This window comes from Pseudorca crassidens, chromosome 13 (assembly GCF_039906515.1).
Source record: "Pseudorca crassidens isolate mPseCra1 chromosome 13, mPseCra1.hap1, whole genome shotgun sequence".
NCBI classification, from domain to species: domain Eukaryota; kingdom Metazoa; phylum Chordata; class Mammalia; order Artiodactyla; family Delphinidae; genus Pseudorca; species Pseudorca crassidens.
This window is the reverse complement of record NC_090308.1, coordinates 51,761,401-51,781,533: the sequence shown is the minus strand read 5'-3', so window position 1 is coordinate 51,781,533 and position 20,133 is coordinate 51,761,401. Positions and strand designations below refer to the sequence as shown.

The following is a 20,133-nucleotide window of genomic DNA, read 5'->3' as shown; positions in this document are numbered from 1 at the left end:
AGAAAGGTAGCTCTCGGGTTTTAGGTGGAAGAGGTAATTCTTAAGTTATTGTAGCCACACGTGTGGTCTGGGTTGCCGTGGGCTCGTTACCAGGAATAGGCTTCCCTCCGCTAGGAGCTTGTCTGGACTCGCCGCTCGCGCTCCCTCCTCCCGCAGGCGGGCCTCTTCCTCTTTCTGCCCGCCCGGGCACCTCGCGTACCGGCTCCCGGCGCGCCACGGCGCCCATTGGCCGATTTGCTTTAATTGATTTGTTCTGAGCGCCCTCCTGGCTTCCCGCGCGGGCGCCAGGTGCCGGCCGTTTTGCCGCAGGCTTTGTAACAGGCGCAGGTTTCTCCCCTTACCGGCACCCCAGCTGCTCGTCGCCGGCGGCCAGGGCCCCTCCCATGGGTGGGTCCGCCCCCTGGGTTCCCCCCCGCCCCTGGGGTTTCCCCCCCGCCCCGGTGCGCAGCCGGAGCCCAGCGGGGTGGTGAGGGACCGAACCCCGGCCGAGGTCGGCTTGGGAGAGCCCCGCGCCCTTCCGTCAGCCCCGGCCAGATCGGGGTGGGGTCGGGGGGTGGGGACCTGCGAAGGCGGTCGCCCAGCACCTTCGCCCTCCCTCCCGCAGGTGCTCGACCTACTGACACTCCCCGGAACTACCCGCGGAGAAGACCCTCTCGGGTGAGCTCGGCAGGGGTCAGCTGTGTTCCATGAGGACTAGCGGGCGTTTGATGCCCACGTGCTTCTCCCATTGGACGCGCGCTGCCTGGCGCGCCGAGAACCTCGGGCTTGGTGAAGGGCACGCCCAGGGGCTCGAATTCTCGTTTTCTCAAGGTTTTTCGTTTGCAGTCACGTTGAACCCAAGTGGTTTCCTTCAGTTCTGGGGAAGGCTGTTCTTCCCCGTACTCCTTTCCGCCTACAAAAAGAAAAGGCGGCATTTCAGAAAAAATTCCGCCTTTATTATGGTTACTGCTGCCCTGTAGTCACGCATGGATGTTTTGCAATTGCATCTTTACAGAGGAAGGAGGTAAAAAGCAAAACGTAGAAAGGCCTAGGAGTTGTTTATTTTGCTTGAGTGATTATTTGGACCTTCCGAATTTTCTTTAATAATTTTCTTTCTGTAGTTAATGTTACTCTTCAGTAGCGCCAAGCATAGATGGTGTTTGAGAAAAATTCAAAAGGTAAAATAAGAGTTTATTTTGTTGGAATGAATTCCCAAACACAAATCTCGTTTTCAGTTAGAAACTCTGGCCTATTATCATTTTGGCTTGTAGTTCCATAATATACTTAACTACTAAAGGAAAAAACCGGATTCTCAGGTTCTCTCTTTCCCCATCCCCTTTTATTTTTCAGTCCAGCGCACAACCACCAGAAGAGAACAAAAGGAAACCAGTTTTGGGAAAACTCGGCACTCTGTTCACGGCAGGAAGGAGAAGGAACACCAGAAACGGGTTAGAGAGTCCCACCAGCTCAAATGCCGTATCAGTCTCTCCCAAAGAAGTAACCTCTTCCAAACTCCCCGAAACAGAGACTGAGAAGAGTCAACTTCAGGGCAGCCAACGAAAGCAGACAGAAACGTGTGAGGAGGGCTCCCCCCAGGAAAAGTGCCAGGAGCCGGAGGGCCAGCGCCCCGAGGGCTGCGTCCAGGCGGCCCCCCCGGACGCCGAGCGGTCACCTGGCTCGGGCAGCCGTGCAGCGGAGGCGGCTGTGCAGCAGGCCCATGAAAGTGATTCACCCCAATTAGAACCTCTGGAGGCAGAGGGAGAGACTTTCCCAGATGCCACCACCGCTGCCAAGCAGCTGCACTCCTCACTAGGGAATTCCTCCGGGCAGGAGAACGCTTCGCTCGGCGCTGGCCGCGAGCAGGAGCCAGCTCGGGGAGCGAGGGGCGTGCCGGGCTCGCCCGCCGGGGAGCAGTCGGCCGACAGGGCCGCCCGCTTGTGTGCCCAAGGAGGCTCTCCGGAGCACCAAGACGCGCCGAGCCAGCCCCCCAAGGACGCATCGGCTCCTGCGGGCAACCGTCCCGCTGAGGGCGCAGAGAACCAGACGGGTTCGGCGCCGGGGAACAGCAAAGCCGATCCCCCGGGGCGAGACTGTCGGCCCCGCGAGCGCGCCCACCCCGCCAAAGTGTTGACTCTGGACATCTACTTGAGTAAGACTGAGGTGGCGCGGGTGGACGAGCCGGTCGTGATCAGTCCCGGGGCTGAAGATTGCGGCGATTGCGAAGATATGGAGAAGAGGTCGAGTGGCCGAAGGTCGGGGAGGCGGAGGAGGTCGCAGAAATCCACCGACTCCCCCGGTGCTGACCCGCTGCCGCCTGACTTTGAGCCCCGGAATGACGCGGTCTTCGACAACGAGGTGGCGCCAAACGCAGCCGCCGAAAACGGCTCTGCTGAAAAGAAAGTGAAATCTCCTCCAGCGGCCCCCGACGGGGGCGTTGCCTCTGTTTCCGGCCTAGAGTCCAAGCCCAGCCCCGACCCCAAAGGGCAGCCGCTAGGGGAGTCCGAGCGGAGCAAACAGCCGCCGCCCGCCTCGTCCCCCGCCAAGAGGAGGGGCCGGAGCCACGTTCCGGAGGCTGTGCCCACCTCACCCGCCGGCGGCCCGCGGGCTCCGGCCAAGGACTCTCTTCTCAGGAGGGCGTCCGGCCCCGGCCCGGCCGCCAAGGAGAGCGGGGAGGAGGCGGCCCGGGTCATACACCGCAAGCTTATGGTCAAGAGCAGCTCGCTGCCGCCCGAGATCAAGCCCAAGAGGGGGCCGCTCCCCAACCTCTTCGACGGCCGGGGAGAGGGAAGTCGAAGCAAAGAGCTGGGCAGATCGGTCGGAGGTTCTGACGCCGACGGCTTGAAGCCCAGGAACCATTTCGGTGGGGGCAGGTGGACAGTGACCACTACAGTGACCATGTAAGTAACTGCGGGGTTGGGCTGGCGAGCCGCGGTCGCCGCACACGGGCTGGGCGGCCGCTCCGAGGGGCGCAGGTTCTTTGCATTTGTGGAAGAACTGTGTGCACTGGGTTTTCTCCTCGGTGGTGAAATTAAGATAGTGAAGGGCTAGTTAGCACAGTTAAGGTTTAAGAAGATGACCCATTCGGGACCTTAGTTGGTTGTTAATTCCTGTTAATATAAGCCTTTTAAGTTCAATGAATGTGAAAGTGAGATATCTCTGGAGGTTCAGTGTTTACATAAATAATAGAAGACTGCATGGCTTGACGAACTAATTCTATTCTTTATTCAGAATATGCACCAGCATTCCTGGGTGGGTCATTCTTAAAACACAAATGAATTTGAAAACGGAGCAAACACTAGTACGTACAGTATACCCAGTAGCTTTGACGTGTCTGAGTTCAAGAGAATTCACAGAACCTTTTATGGAACTTGGTGCATTATGGGCCTAAAGCTTTACAAAAAAAATCTCTAATACGAGTATCTTGGTTCCCCTTTATAATGTTAGGTAGTTTTGTGATATCTTTGCCACCAGGTCGAAAAGTAATTTTCAATTATTGAAATGAAGAAAGATCAGTGTTTTTACTGGAAGACTATTTGATAAATGAAAGGACACGTTAGAAGGATCAAGCTCAACAGCAGACTGTGACCACTTGCTGTTAAGTTTATTGATTTCTCAAATATTTATTGAGTACCTTCTTTCTGTGCATGGTAGTGTGCTAGGCACAATGGGAAAAATGCCACAACTGTGATTCAGTATATATTGCCTTTGAAAAGTTTATGACACATTCTGGCACCCAAGATGCTGACAAATCAGGTAACTGTAAGAGGTGATAATCTGATTAAACTGCCAAATGGATGTTACCATCCCCGAGGCTGGGGATGTGCACAGGAGGAAGAAATCACTGTTGGTGTTTTGGAGGAAATGGGATTGTGCCTTGATGGTGGGTGTGATCTGTATAGGTAGACAGGACGGGGAGGGCACCCTGGAAAACTCTTAAGACCATCCCCCTTCCCACACTCATCCTCCTGCGTCTCTCAGCACATGTGAAAAGTGAGTATCTAAACTTTTTCCAGCATTCACATATTTATTAAAAGAGCTGAGATTTTCACAGTGTTATCATTCTTTTTATATATATATAAATTTATTTCTGGCTGCATTGGGTCTTCGTTGCTGTGTGTGGGCTCTCTCCAGTTGTGGAGAGCGGGGGCCTCCCACTGCAGTGGCCTCATTCGTTGCAGAGCACGGGCTCCAGGCACGCGGGCTTCAGTAGCTGTGCACGTGGGCTCAGCAGTTGTGGCGCATGGGCCCAGTTGCTCCGCGGCATGTGGGATCCTCCCGGACCAGGGCTCGAACCCCTGTCCCCTGCATTGGCAGGCGGATTCTCAACCACTGCGCCACCAGGGAAGTCCACAGCATTATCATTCTTAAACTGAATGGATTCATTCTATTTGAATTCTTGGATAAGTAAGCTTAAGAGTAGGCAGTCTGCTTGGTAAACATAGGGGAGGAAATCCTGCTTAATGAATAACTTGAGCTACCTCACCAGCTGCCAACCTGGAGAACTTTGATAGAGTCAGCAATTTATTCTGTAACAGCAGCATCGGAGAAATAACCTGAGTGAATGATGCCCATTATTTGTAGAAGGCCAGTGTGACTGAACATTCAGACCTCCTAAGTGTGAGCCTTAGAGAAACTATGCTGTGTACCTGGTTAAGGGTGCTTCCCCGGTCTTCCAGTCAGAATACACCAGTGGAAAAACCAGAAATGTTACACCGTTAAGGGATAGGGTAAACAAACCAAGCAATCTTGCAGTGAAACTCTTCTTCATGTGCTGTTTCCTGTGACAGAACTAAACCAAATGTCTTTTTCTAAGGAGTGATTATTTCCTACCTAAAACTTTCCTTTGCCAGAGGCTCAGTTTAATTCTGTTTTGCACACGGCCTTGCACTTGGTGAATCGGCAAATTATTGGAATGGAGAATTAATAATTGTTTCTCATCCTTTGACCCATTTATGTTTGACTGATGGATTTTTTTCAGACCCTTTAGTTTTTCCTCATTGTTTTCAACTGGAGATGTTACGCAGATTATTTCTAAAAACAACTTGAATCTAAAATTTTATAGTTAAAACCATTTTATATTCTCCGAAAAATAATCACTGTGAAGCAGCATGTTTCTTGATGCTGCTAGAGAAATTATGTCTTCAGTTCTACCAAGTATTGAATGTTGAGATTCTTAACATGGTATGTTTAGAATAAGGAGAATTTTCTTCTCATACTATAGCCATGGCTTCTTAGACTCCAGAATATTTTCCCTTCTCACATCTTAATGAAGGCATTACAACGCGAATTATAGGAGTCTTCCTTTTAATCAGTTTGAACCAGGTTAATTGTAGTGACTCTGTAGCAGAAGTTAATAGTACAGAAAGTTTGGTTGTAAAATGTATTTTGATCTTGGTGTAAATCTTTAACGTGCAGATGTGTGTGTCCTGTCCTTAACGTAGCTTATTGGCTAACCTGGAGCATTTTCCATTTACATCATAAGATCTACTTTGATATTTGACTGTTCCTTGAGCTGATTAGTGAGAATTTTTTAAATGTATATTCCCTGCTATGTGAACATCCCTCATTAACTGATAGCATTTGTAAGTTCTCTTATTTCTAGTCATCTCACTGGTTTTAGAATTTAATCTTTAAGGAAGTGCTTGTAAGTTAATTTTGCTTTTAAATTTCAGGTAAGGGCCCACCGTGAGGGAGCTTAGATATCTTAAGGAGCTATTGGGGAAAGCAATGCCAAGGAGAAATTCATGAGAATATATCAAATATAGTATTTAAATAAAAAATTTAAAAATGAACATCTAATTCTTAATGCTGTATTTGGGAAGGACATCTCAAGTCTTCTCAGTCTAATCATTTTCTCCAGAAGAATAAAGTGTCTTCTTCCAAGGTCCTACTGCCTGTTCCTTCAAAAGGCTCCTCAGGCCCAGCCTTCTTGAAGGCCAGTGAGTCCATGCAGGAGACAGTGTGAGATGTTAGTGCTTCCCTACTTTGTGTTCTCATTATCGAGGTGGCCTCTGAGGTATGATTATCTTATAGCTCTCTTGATAATTTACTGACTCCTTGGATCATAAAGCTGGACAGAACCAGAGGCGGTCATTGAGGCGAAGCTAGTCTGATCCTATCTGGGGAAGCAGAATAGTAGAGTTGTTGGGAGCATAGCATCTGAAACCAGAACACCTGGCTTCTGTCACTTACTAGCTGTGTGACTTCAGGCAAAGTACTTACCTTCTCTAGATGCCAACTTCCTCATCCTAAAAGAGAATGTGGGGCTTCCCTGGTGTTGCAGTGGTTGAGAGTCCGCCTGCCAAAGCAGGAGACATGGGTTCGTGCCCTGGTCTGGGAAGATCCCACATGCCGCGGAGCAGCTGGGCCCGTGAGCCATGGCCACTGAGCTTGCGCGTCCGGAGCCTGTGCTCCACAACGGGAGAGGCCACAACAGTGAGAGGCCCGCGTACCGCAGGAAAAAAAAAAAAAAAAAGAATGTGTAAAATTGTACATGAGGCAAGCCATAGAAAGTGCTTGACGATCAGTGAATGTCAGTGGGTGTTATCTCTTACATTTTATAAACCACTAGACTAATGATTTAGACATTTTTGTTTTTAGCTTTAGAGTCTGTTCTTCTTGGAAAGCTTATATAAAAGTGATATATAAAAATAAGTAGGAGTGATTCTGGTTGAAAGGAGGGTGGTTGGCCAACAGTTCCATCCCCCAGTTTCTACTGTCCCCTTTTGCAGCCCTTGAAGAGAACCACAGGATATCTTCAATGATAACATGTATGTGTGTGAACCAGTACACACACACGTTCTAAACCATCTAGTTTTTTGTTTATTTTTACAGGTAGAGAAGGTAGAGTTTAGAGAGTTAAGGTGGCTTGACCAAGTTCACACAGATAATTGGTATAAGAGCCAGGACCAGAGCCAGAGGACATTTTTTTCCTCAGAAAGAAAACAGTGTGTACATTCAAAGACTTAAAATTTCCATTAGGGGGCAATTACACCCAAGAAATGTGAGAAAGAAGGGAGACCCTCTTTGCCCCCAGAATGGTGGCAAAACCAACAACTGAGTAATTGATAAGTAAATTGTGGTACATCTATATGATGGATTTTTATGCAGACATTATGAAGACTTTTCATAGTTTTTAGTAACTTGAAAAATGTTAAAAATGTTAAATCTCTTTTTTTTTTTTTAAGGCAAGATACCAAACTCTATGAACAGACTAATCTCAATTCTATTGAAAATATTTCCCTATGCATACAAAAAAGACGGGAAGTATACTAGAATGTTGACAGGGATAGTGTTTGAGTGGTAAGATTATGAGTGGTTTTTTGTCTTTATATTTTCTAAATGTTCTATAGTGGACACACTTGTATAGTCAGAGAAAATTTTTATGGGGGAAGGATGAAGGGAATAAACTATCCAAAGAGGTAAATCATAGATAAATATTTTTTATAATCTCACTTTTGAGATAATGTAAAAAAAAGTTATAAAAAAATACACAGTTGATTTTTGGGGAAATCATTTACATATTTAAAGTATGGGAGTACAGGAAGTATTTAAATTGGTTCTAATGTTCTTCAGTCCCAACTCTAGTGCCAAGCACTGTACTTATCTACTAGGTACATGATAAACTTATTAGAAAACTTGTTACCCTCTCACCTCTAGCCTTTCTTAGCTATGTAATTTTTCATCCCTCATACGGAAGCGCAACATCCATTAAAGGTAACTGATAGTGTATTTAGAATTGTTTAAAAATTGTTTCATCAAAAATGTTACCTATCAGAAAGATACTGGCTTTTCACAGTTTTGTAATAAATCGGTATGTTCACTTTAAAACCCAGGTTAATAACTTTATCTTGCTCCTTTATTCTTGCAGCCCTGCCAAGCCCAAACATGTGGAACTAAATCTTAAAACCCCTAAGAATCTTGGTGGTTTGGGAAATGGGCATAATCCACTTAGCCAGCCAGTTCACAAAGGAAACACTGCCACCAAAATCTCCTTATTTGAAAACAAGCAGGCAAATAGCCCAAGACACACTGACCTTCGAGGTGCGAGGAACACTCCTGCCTCTAATAAAACATTTGTCGGGAGGGCACAGCTGAATTTAGCCAAAAAAGCCAAGGAAATGGAGCGGCCTGAAAAGAAGTTGCCGCCAGATAGTCACCAGAATGGTGCGCTGGGGAAGGAAGCCTCGGCAGAAGCCAGAGTTACTGTTCCTGAAGAGGAGACTCCTGGTTCTCCGCTTAACCAAGGTGATAAGGTAGATGGGCAAACAGTTGCTGGCTGCCCTTCTGAACCAGTGGTTGCTGCTCTGATTCCTGTTAAGGACCACGAGCTCTTAGGAGAGGACGACTCAAAGGCTGCTGACCGCAAAAGACTTGAACGTGAAAATATGACTGATACAGCACAAGACAGCCCTGCCGTTCTTGAGGCCAAAGATTCACCTCCAACAGCCATACCGAAGCCGCAGGATGAATTTTCTGACTCCCAGCACCCAGCTGGGTCATCTAATGGGCCTTCTCTTTCACTGGCTGCCCCCATTCCTGTGGATGATCCCAAAGACACAGGTGCTCAAGCTCCTGTAAGCAGTTTTCTGTGCACTGATCTAAAAGTGTCGGAAAACCATAATGGATGTACTCTGCCTGTGTCTCATCAGAATAATGAGATGATGTCCCCCTCCAGACTGGCAGGAGGAGGAGGGGGAGAAAGAAGCCCTCCTTTGTCCCCAGAGCACAGCCTGGCAGCTATGGGAAATGAGTGTCCATCCAAGGTCCTTGTCCAGGTCAGGTCCTTCATGCTCCCTGTGGAGAACACCAAGGATGTCCGCTCTGGGATCATCTCAGATAGCTCTGAAGTTAGAGAAGCACAGTTGCCAAGCTATCACAATAAGGAACTTGAAGTGGTTTCCGTTGCAAGTCGTACTCCCCAGAAAGAGGAAGTACAGGGCAATAAGAGCACATCACCCAAACACATTCATTGCACAGAGGAACATGTAGCAAAATCTGGCCCACAAGTCATGCTGCCCGAATCAGAAAAAACTCTGCCTATTCAGGGCAACGGAAAACCCCTGAAGACTGAATCCAGCACCACCAACTACCCTGGCAACAGAAATCATTTAGAAACCCCTCAAAGACCCAATCAAAATGTTGTAAATGGCCAGGACAGTCCTGCAAGCCTTTTGAACATTTCTGCTGGTAGTGATGATAGTGTATTCGATTCTTCTTCTGATATGGAAAAATTCACTGAGATTATAAAAAAGATGGACAGCGCAGTTTGTGTGCCCCAGAAGAAAAAGAAGGCCAGGATGCCAAACTCCCCTGCCCCTCACTTCGCCATGCCTCCTATTCATGAGGACAATTTAGAAAAGGTGTTTGATCCCAACGTGTTTACCTTTGGTTTGGGTAAGAAAAAGGAAGGCCAGCCAGAAATGTCACTGGCTTTACATTGGATGCAGAATCTTGACACCAAATCCAAACTGAGACCCAAACGTTCATCCACTGAACAGAGTGTCCTTTTCAAGTCCTTGCAAACTCGCACTAATGGGAAAGGCGAGCCTCTGGCGGCTCCAGAAGTAAATGACAAGGAGAACAGGGATGTCACAAACGGTGGAGTCAAGAGATCGAGGCTAGAAAAAAGTGCGCTTTTCTCAAGCATCTTATCTTCTTTACCACAAGACAAAATCTTTTCTCCCTCTGTAACATCAGTCAATACCATGACCACATCTTTCAACACCGCTCACAACAGTTCTCTTTCTCGGCCTTCCGTGTTACAGCCTGTGGCTGAGGGTGCCCCACCCTGTGGTTCAGAGAAAGAACAGCCAAGTCTGCCACCCAGCAACGTAAAGTTCTTCAATTTCAACTCGTCAGATACGTCTCATTCGGGATTGGAAAGTCCGAGCTCCGTGGAAAAGTACCTGCAAAAAGAGGAAACCGGAAAAGATCTGGATTCACGAAGCAACCTACCCGTGCCCAAAACTACATATTCTGAATTTTCAAAACTGCAGAACAGTGGTGATATGGAAAAGGCTAATCATATTGAAAGTGTTCTTAAATCGAACTTGCCGAGCTATGGAAGCAGTGACACAGACTTCCCCGGTCTTTTCAAATCCACCCTGTTTGACCCAAGCATTTCTTTTTCTGAAATGTCATTATCAGATACAACAGTAAGTAGCAACATAGTATTATTTATGTGGGGTAGTTTTAAGTCAGAGGAGAAGGGGATGATGAACAATTCATGTTATTTGTTTAAAAATGGTTATGCTCGTGTCTGATAGTTTTTTATTCATTCATCACATATTTGAAAACCTACTATGTACAAGGGTCTTTAGAGTCCAAGAGGAAAGGTACTTGGATTCTGTTCTCAAGGCATTTGTAGTCCAGCAAGGAAAATAAGTTACAAATATTTTAGGGCACTTGTGAATTTATATGTTGTATTGTGAAAGGTTTAGTTAAGGTACCTTGAGAGCTCAGAGACAGGGTGTTTTTTCTTCCCTAGTTCTGTGTAAAAATGCTCAATACTATACCTAGAATTTTGAGCATTTATGAAGCAAGCTTCCTTTATCTGGAAAAGCCTCCACCGAGGAATCTTGTTCCTAACCGTTTCTCTTGTACTTTGAGATTCACTCTTTCTTCCCCTTAGTAGCAATAAATGTTTATCCCACATGGTTGATAAAGTATTTTCTCTTTATCTGGAATTAGTTTTCATTAGGGAAATATTATTTTCCTGCAAAGCTGTTGGGGAGTAAAGAATTTGGTCTACATTAGCACTTTCCTGTAACAGAGTAGAAAGGATGGCAAAATACCATTTTGAGAAACAGTTAAGATTTCTCCATCTTCTTTTATCTGACTGCTGGAAGTTGTTTTCTTTACTCAGTTTTTGATGTGAATTTGTGGCTTTCCGTTACCAAGCTTGATACTCAAGTTGAAAGAGGGAGGCAGATAAGATTTAGAGCTCAGCTCTGCTAAGCCCAGAAACAGGAGTGGGCCTCTGTATTCCTGTTGCCCACCCTGTGAACCAGGCTACCTGGCAAGTGTAGATCAACATCCAACACAGTTTATCCAGGCAGAAAATATCTTGCCCACTTCCTCATTTGTACAGGGCACTGCCCCATGTTTGAATTTGTTGTATTAGCTTTTGCTACAAGCCTATCATGGAATACAATTCTGGAAGCTCTTTCAAAATGTATAGTTGGATTTCCAGCAGAGGCTCAGATCCCTCTGCTCAAAAGTTTTCATATTTTTTACTCTTAGGATGCCATACACACACACACACACACACACACACACACACACACACACATACACATACACATACACACACACACACACACACACACATATATAGATATAGATATAAAGTAAAAATTATTGAGGACCCCAAAGAGTTTTTGTTGATATGGGTTATGCCTATTGGCATCTATTACATTAGAAATTAATACTGAGAAAAATTAGAACATACAAATGTACATTCCTGTAGCCATCAGAGCAATGATGTCATCACATGTCATGGACCCTCTGGAAAATTCCGCACTACACCTGTGAGAGAAAGAAAGTGAAAAAGAGAAATAACCTCTTCTTATTATGAAAATGGTTTTGACCTAATGGACTCCCTGCAGAATTATTGGGGACCCTCCAGGGACCCCTGGATTTCACTTTGAGAACCACTGCTGTAAACAGATAAAACTGAATTAGCCTATAGCACTTAGAAATCCTAAGATTTTTGAGTATTTCTCTGAAAATTGACACTGGTCCACTTCCCGTTCATTACAGCATTATTCTGTCTTTTTAATCATTCTTAGATTACCTCTCTTTGACAATGAGTCTGACAACAGAATATACAGTTTCCCTATGGAGTCCCTTGAAAAACCCAATCAAATGGAGTAAAAAGGAGAAACAAAGTACTTTATACTTTCTCTAGGCCTTTTTATGATTTAAAAAAATTTTTTTGTTTTTTTTTTTTTTTACACCTTGGGCTTTGTTGACTATATAACTATTCTCCCTTTAATGTCTTAACTGAATTTCATTTAAATACCAGGCTTTTTCTTTAGCTTGTCTTCTTGAAATGTGCATATATAAATAAGCATATGGCATTTTAATCTGTAATAATGCTCTACTGAGGCCCTTCCTATGGTCTTTCAGGCATATTCCACCCTGGTGTGGTGCAAGAGCGATCAGATCAAAGGCCGTCCTTAGAATAGGCATCCTGTTCAGCAGTGAAAGTAGTCCATGTTTTATAATATTTTTACATGTGTAATTACTATTTTTATTATCTTAGGCATTTCTGGTTTTGCTGGTCAGATGGTCTTGAAAATGATTAGTTTTGGAGCCATATAAAAATATATTTTGTTCATCAAAAAGGAGGGATTAAAGTAACCATGTACAATGTACATTGTGAAATATACCATAAACACTTTATTTAGACTAGTTATGTGATGAAAAAACAGTAATTATAGATTCAGATAAGATATGTATATGAACACATAAAATGGATTCAGCTCATTCTAGATATGTGATTAATCCATTAGAATTTCTCTTTATTTGAAATTATACTGAGATGGTTTGAATTATAATCTCTTAGCTGAGTTCTTGTTCTGTGAACTGATGTAAAACATAGGTCTGACTCTTACGCCCTGAACTTTCCAGATTGGTGGAAGTATCCTAGGCATTTAAATGAAAAGAAATTGAAATGTCAAATACAGTTGGGGGGGGGGAGCCCTTATTTTAATAGAGCCAAAGAGAGTTTGTTTTGTTTTTTAAATTTTTATTTATTTTTATTTTGGGCTGCCTTGGGTCTTTGTTGCTGTGCGCAGGCTATTCTTCGTTGAGGTTCCCGGGCTTCTCATTGCGGTGGCTTCTCTTGTTGCAGAGCACGGGCTCTAGGCGCGCAGGCTTCAGTAGTTGTGGCACTCGGGCTCAGTAGTTGTGGCTCGCGGGCTCTAGAGTGCAGGCTCAGTAGTTGTGGCACACGGGCTTAGTTGCTCCGTGGCACGTGGGATCTTCCCGGACCAGGGCTCGAACCCATGTCCCCTGCACTGACAGGCGGATTCTTAACCACTGTGCCACCAGCGAAGTCCCGTCAAAGAGAGTTTTAAGACAACTTTGGCATAGATCAAGGTAGACATGTTTCCAAATTGACAAATATGAGGCAAATACGATCTTAAAGGATCATGAGAGGAGAAAAGAGGACTTTACATAAAGTTTAATTATTTGTTGTGTTTTTGTTCATCTGATTACAGACACTTAAAGGAAGTGTCCAGAATAAAATCAATCCCCGACCTGGAAAGGTAAGATTATTTTCTATTCCGAGTCTAGATTTCATTTTGATCTGTTAAAGTGCAGTAAAACGTGCTACCACTCTCACTTTCTTCAGGTGGTGATATACGGTGAACCTGACGTGTCAGAGGAGTGCATTGAAGTGTTCAGTGACATTGAGGATTGCAGCTCTTGGAGCCTCTCTCCCGTGATACTCATAAAAGTTGTTAGAGGATGGTAAGAGTGACACTTTGTGTTTCTGACTTGGAGGGTGTGTGTTTCACATTTTTAATTACCCTTTTGGTCATTAGTACTTATTTTAAATTATGCCCTTAGCAGTGTAAAGGGCAGACAATACTAGTCATAGTGAATACTAAAAGAAATTCATGTGTAAGAAATATGGTTTATAATGTTATTTCTGATGATAGGAATGCTGCATGTTGTTGTTAGAAAAATCAGAAAAGTGCAGCAGTATAAGTTTCTTTTTCCCGCATAATGTTGGTTTGGACTCATGAGCACCGGAGTCCATAATATACTTTTGGTTTTTGAATTTTCAGTGAGGTTGATAAGAATTGCACTACTCATGTTGATAGGTCATAGTCATGTTGATAGAATTTTTTAAATTCTATAAGAAAAAACATCTTTGCTAACTTTTTTTAATGACAGTTCAGTGAAGGACTAATCTAAATTTTATTTTCTAACTTTTTGACAGCAGATAGTTTTTATTAAGTAAAGAAACCGTGAAACAATTATATTACCAGCTTAAATGCTTCGAGGAAATACACAGGAAATTGAATAAAGAAAAGCAGTTTTTAAAAAGTCACTTACCTGGCATGAATACTTATCTTTAGTGCCTGTTTATAAGCTTGTTTAAAAGAAAGAGTGTAGAGCTCTTTATGGTTTACAAAATTATTAAACTTTTCTTTAGGTCTCCATGTGATTAAATATGCAGCATCTTTCCTCTTAGGTTTTAGATATTTTAATATATTTTTCTGTATATTCAACATATTCATTAGAAACATACAATTAGCTTTTGTTCTTAAATTTGAAAACTGAAAGTTATAATTTTGTTTTTAATGAATAGTGATTCTTCAGCTTTTGTTGACTTCTCTTAAGACCAGCACTGTCATATATTGTCATGAGGTTTCTCTTTAGTGTTCGGATGTTGTTGGGAAGAATACTGTAAAAATGCTTTTTGGGTCACGAAAGTTAAAGTATTACATGGTATATCTGAAAGTTGCTAAGACAGTAGATCTTAAAAGTTCTCATCACTAGGAAAAAAATTGTAACTGTGAGGTGGTGGATGTTAACTAAACTTATTATGGTGATCATTTCGTAATATACACAGATATCAAATCATCATGTTGTACCACTTAAACTAATACAATGTTATATGTCAATTAGATCTCAATAAAACTGCAAAAAATGCTTTCCATTAACATTAACATGCATGTAGTAGTCCTTTGTATCAATATATCCGTTGATATGGTTCTAATATATAAGTTAAAATCCCTCAAGAGAAGTGTTTTTTACATACATAAAAAGAAAAAAATTGCAATAAACGTCCATTTATCTGACATATTACTAAGTCTCCACCAACTGGCAATTCTATAAAACTTTAGTAGCTCTATAATGTTCATATTGATAGTCAAAAGTCCTCTAAAATCCTGATAAAATTCTTCAGTTATCAGAGCTTAATTATGCCCACTGAAGTTTTAGTTTTAGGGAGAGTTTATGCTGTTTTAATTGCTAGAGAATTGGCCACTAATATATGGTGTATATATATATAGTGGCTATTGGCCAGAATATTTGCGTATTCAAAATCTCTCTCACCAAGACTGGCTAATAGTTTTGCTATGTTTTATTCTTAGCTGGATTTTTTATGAGAAACCAAATTTTGAAGGACACTCCATCCCCTTAGAAGAGGGAGAATTGGAACTGTCTGGTCTTTGGGATATAGAAGATATTCTGGAAAGAAACGATGACGAGGCAGAGTCGGCCAAGCCTGTGGTGATTGGTTCAATCAGACTTGTGGTCCAGGTAGGTAAAATTCGTAAGGTTTTAATAAAGGCAAACTGGATTTCATCCATTCTTTCAGCAAATATTTATCGAATGCTGGGTATAATTCTTTTGAGAGAGAGTTTCATTTTATGATAAAAGTGGGACAAATATTTGGTGTTTTATGGATGTATTTTCTGTATTTTAAACATTTGTACATGTTAAATGAATTAGAACTAAGAAACATTCTAATTGGTTAGTCAGCTTTTTCACAATAAATCCTGAAGGTAAATTTCTCATTCCGGCCCCCCATTCCCATCTGCAAATGTATTTTACTTAATAACCTAGTTTTGATGAGTTCTGTACGTACAGATTTTTGTTTTTTTAAAAATAAATTTATGTATGTATTTTTGGCTACGTTGGGTCTTCGTTGCTGCGTGCAGACTTTCTCTAGTTGCAGAGAGCGGGGGCTACTCTTTGTTGCGGTGAACGGGCTTCTCATTGCGGTGGCTTCTCGTGTTGCACGTGTTGCGGAGCACGGGCTCTAGGTGCGCGGGCTTCAGTAGTTGTGGCATGTGCGTACAGTAGTTGTGGCTTGCGGGCTCTAGAGCACAGGGTCAGTAGTTGTGGTGCACGGGCTTAGTTGTTCCGTGCATGTGGGATCTTCCTGGGTTCCCTGCATTGGCAGGTGGATTCTTAACCTTAACCACTGTGCCACCAGGGAAGTCCTGAACAGATTTTTCTTTCTTTTTTTTTTTAAATTAATTTATTATTTATTTATTTTTGGCTGCGTTCAGTCTTCGTTGCTGTGTGCGGGCTTTCTTTTTTAGTTGAGGCGAGTGGGGGCTACTCTTCATTGTGGTACACAGGCCTCTCATTGCGGTGGCTTCTCTTGTTGCGGAGCATGGGCCAGATTTTTCTTTTACTTAGTTTTTTGGTTGCTGTGCGAGTTCTTATTACCTTGAGTGGCTTACAGGAGTTATGTTTTGGAAAAATAAATAATCCAAAGATAATTCAGTTGATCAACTCTGGCATTTCATGTGGGTTTTTAGAAAAATAGGTATTTAAGGCCACTTTATGGATTGGGTAAAAATTTCTTGGTCCCTTATTCGTTGTTGAGGAACTTGTATCAGTTCTTCACGGTTCTTGGCATTTGATGATTCTTTACCTTTAAAAATGTAAAAGGTATCTTCCAAGTGAAAAAACTCCATTTGTGTACTAGACATGGGTGTTGGGGTACAATAGGGAAAAAAGCCATGTTCCAAAATGAGAACGAGTAACAGTGACTAACAGCTTTTGGCGGAGGAAAATGTCACCTGTTTCCTGGGTTAACATTTCTGAGTGACTTAGGTGGTAATATTGGTATTCTAAACGATTTATCTCTTACTAGTTTTAAGTACATAATGTGATGAACCTTATGTAAGACACGAGAAACACCATTTTAAAATGTCATAGTGGGATAATTTACCTGCAGTTTTTATTTATTACTCAAATAGTATTGGTAATGAAACAATATTTTAAACTATCATCCAAAATCCCATCTCTCATGAAGTGTCCTCCCTTCATTTTTCTGAATTCTCTACTCTTTCTTCGCCATATTATAATCTGCTTTTTCTATAGTTGTAATCATAATACAGGTACAGTGTTGTTTTCCTTTAAAACTGTGATTCTCAATCCTTTTTTTCTCTCTCCATACCACTTTCCTGAAGGTTACACTCCCGTTTGTAACATCTCTCAATGATTTGCAACTGGGGGAGGTATTAGGATCTGGTGGGGTGGGGATTTAGGGATCCCGGAAGGTGGGCTAAGGGAAATGAAGCACATTGGTAAAGAGGCCTCCTATTTCCCCTGATAATAGCAGACCTAAGGTGAATTAATGCTTTTCATGTTATTATATGGTTTGGGGTTTAACTGAGCATCATATTCCATTGGTATGATGCGCTATCATTTATTTTACCTTTCTTCTTACTGTGGGACTTAGGGAAAAACTTACCTTAAATAATACTGCATGAACATTTTTGTGCATTTAATAATGTATACATTTTCTGATTTATTTCCTTGGGGTAAGTTTTTCTGAATGGTGTCATGTTAAAGAGAAGGAATACCTTTATGGCTCCTAATATGTGACGAATTGTAACTTTTTACAGATTGTGTTTATGGTTTCTTGACACATAAACATAAGTCACAACGTATATTCAAGGGGGTCACCTTTTCAGTTCACTAGATTTGTTCCTTTTGTTAATGTTTGAAAGAGCTGCCCCTAAACTGACCCAAGTGTTAACCATTTTTTCTGTACCTCAGTTCACCTCGCTCTGCAACACAGAAGAAGTTCAAAAACCATTCGATCAGGGCTCAGGCACTCAGCCAAGAGAGGCCTTTTGTAAAGTGTTTGATGGACATGCAGTGCATGGAATAGTGACTAAAGTGTAGAGATTTAAATCACCATAAACGTGTGCCTTTGCCTTTTATGACTTAGACCAAGCCGACATCATAGTCAAGGAGAGTTACCACAGGGGGCTTATGGGCACAAAACAGCTGAGGAAGATTCCAAGTGCAGCCACTCTATAAACCAGTATCCCTGGACATGGACGGTCACAGGAGAGCAAAGGAACTAAAACTCATGTTACCAAGGAAAGCGAAGCAGTTTTGTTTTTTTGTTTGTTTGTGAGGATGAGAGAAATAACTATGTTCCAAAACTCTAAAATACATTTCTGGTGCTCTTTGCTTGAATGTAACACTGAGATATATGACTAAACCAATGTGTCTGCCCCGAAAGATCATATATTATTAGGTCATGGGTGAGAACAGGAAAGGGATAAAGTGGCAGGTGATCTGTGCAACCTGTTGTATATTTAAAGCTTCTTTTAACTATTTGAAAAGAAGAATAATGAGCTTACTGTAGAGTTTAATACATGGTGTACTATTATACATGTATACGTGTATTCGTGTATTCATTTTTCTTTTTTTTTTTTTTAGGATTACAGAGTTAGTCAAATTGACTTATTTACTGAACCAGAAGGGTTAGGACTTCTAAATTCCTACTTTGATGATATTGAAGAAATGCAGGGGTTTGGTATGATGCAGAAGACTTGTTCCATTAAAGTACATTGGGGCACGTGAGTATTTTATTTCCAATACAATTCTAATGAAGCCTTTTTTTGAGTGTAAAAGGAGGACTTAAGATACTCTGTCTCTGATTTGTTGTCCTGTCAAGTAATTATTGACTACAAGGTTTTATTATTTTTTTGATAAGGCACATAAAAATCTGATATTTTTGGTTACTGTGTTACCTATGTTCTTATGATTCAGCTCTCTTATAAACAATGATGATTTCTTGGAGGAAGTGCAGGGAGAAAACTGCATTTTTAAAAAATAGTTATTTATTTATTTTTGGCTGTGTTGGGTCTTCGTTGCTGCACACGGGCTTTCTCTAGCTGCCGCGAGTAGGGGCTACTCTTTGTTGTGGTGTGCAGGCTTCTCATTGTGGTGGCTTCTCTTGTTACGGAGCACGGGCTCTAGGCGCGCAGGCTTCAGTAGTTGTGGCTCATGGGCTCTAGAGCGCAGGCTCAGTAGTTGTGGCGCACGGGCTTTGTTGCTCTGCGGCATGTGGGATCTTCCTGGACCAGGGATCAAACCCGTGTCCCCTGCATTGGCAGGTGGATTCTTAACCACTGCACCACCAGGGAAGTCCAAAAACTGCATTTTTAATGTGGGAATTTCCTTTTTGCAAAGGAACCTGATTCATTCAAAGCTGAGTTGCAGATTATACCTTCAGGGTAATTCAAAGGAGGTAATTAAAACATGTGTGCCCCTGATATTTCAGGTGGGATGGAGGCCAACATGCATGCTACTTCCTTTAACATTTTCACACAATGCTTTCCAAAGCCCCTAGAATGTTGGTTTCAAAAATCACAGGAAATTGCAAGGGTATTTTGAAGGAAATGGGAATATCTCAGAGGAGAAATAAGGCTAGAAAGTTCAGGCTGCAGAACTGAAGCTTGTGGCTTCTGCAGTGGAGCGCACAGCCCAGGGCATGTGACAGACATCCACTGAGATGCAGAAAAAAACACTAAAGCTTCTTTATATATTATTTAAAATCTTCTTTTCAAATTTTGTCTTTGTGTATATTTTCTAATCAATTCATAATATATTCAGTGGTTATATATATAAGTTATATATTCAGAGACTGCTCAAGAGATTTTATTAATGGAATATGCATAAGATAATACATATGTAATGAGTGCGAAGGTAAATACTACAAGAAACATAAATTATGGAGAGGGACAGTGGAAGTGCTACATTAGAGAGTGGTCGGGAAGGTCCCTGGTGACCTTTAAGCAGAGACCTGAGGAAGTGAGGGAGTCTGCTGAGGGACATCTGAGGGAGGCGGAGCAGGGGAGTGTCCTAGGCAGGAAGCCCAGCATTTGCAAAGCCCTCCAGGGGATGTTTGGGCAACAGGTGGGAGGTCTGGCTGCAGTAGAGTGAGCTAGGAGGACCAGTGATGGGAGAGAGGCCTCCTGTCATGTCAGACCTTGAAGGACTTGGGAGGGATTTTAGATGGCTCCAAGTGACGTGAGAACTCATTGGAGGATTTTGATCTAACTTGTGTTTTAGGAGGATCACTCTAGCTGCTGTGTAAAAGTAGATTGTAAAGAGGTAAGAATGGAAGCAAAGAAACCAGTGAGGAGGTCACTGCAGTTACATAGGCAAGAGGTTTTGGTGACTTGGCATGATAGTAGTGGTGAAAAATGGTCAGATTCTGGATACATTTTGAAGACAGAACCAACATGTGCTGACAGATTTTATGTGGGGTGTGAGGGGCTGAGAAATGTCCAGGGTTTGGGACCCCAGCATTTACCAGAATGGAGAAAACTAGGAGGGGGAATGAAATCCAGGAGTTGAGTTTGTGAG

At 42.7% G+C, this 20,133-nt stretch overlaps 1 protein-coding gene across 1 annotated transcript in view; it reads left to right on the top strand.

Annotated features, from left to right (window-relative positions):
• The first annotated feature begins 812 nt into the window (after window positions 1-812).
• The window catches only part of CRYBG1 (crystallin beta-gamma domain containing 1), a 61,075-nt gene continuing 41,754 nt past the window's right edge, over window positions 813-20,133 (top strand). Inside the window, exons 1-7 of the mRNA XM_067702444.1 lie at window positions 813-1,003; window positions 1,330-2,876; window positions 7,850-10,136; window positions 13,209-13,256; window positions 13,343-13,461; window positions 15,096-15,264; window positions 18,199-18,338. Coding sequence (XP_067558545.1) covers window positions 2,206-2,876; window positions 7,850-10,136; window positions 13,209-13,256; window positions 13,343-13,461; window positions 15,096-15,264; window positions 18,199-18,338 — 3,434 coding nt within the window. The 5' untranslated portion in view covers window positions 813-1,003; window positions 1,330-2,205. The remainder of the gene's footprint in view (window positions 1,004-1,329; window positions 2,877-7,849; window positions 10,137-13,208; window positions 13,257-13,342; window positions 13,462-15,095; window positions 15,265-18,198; window positions 18,339-20,133) is intronic.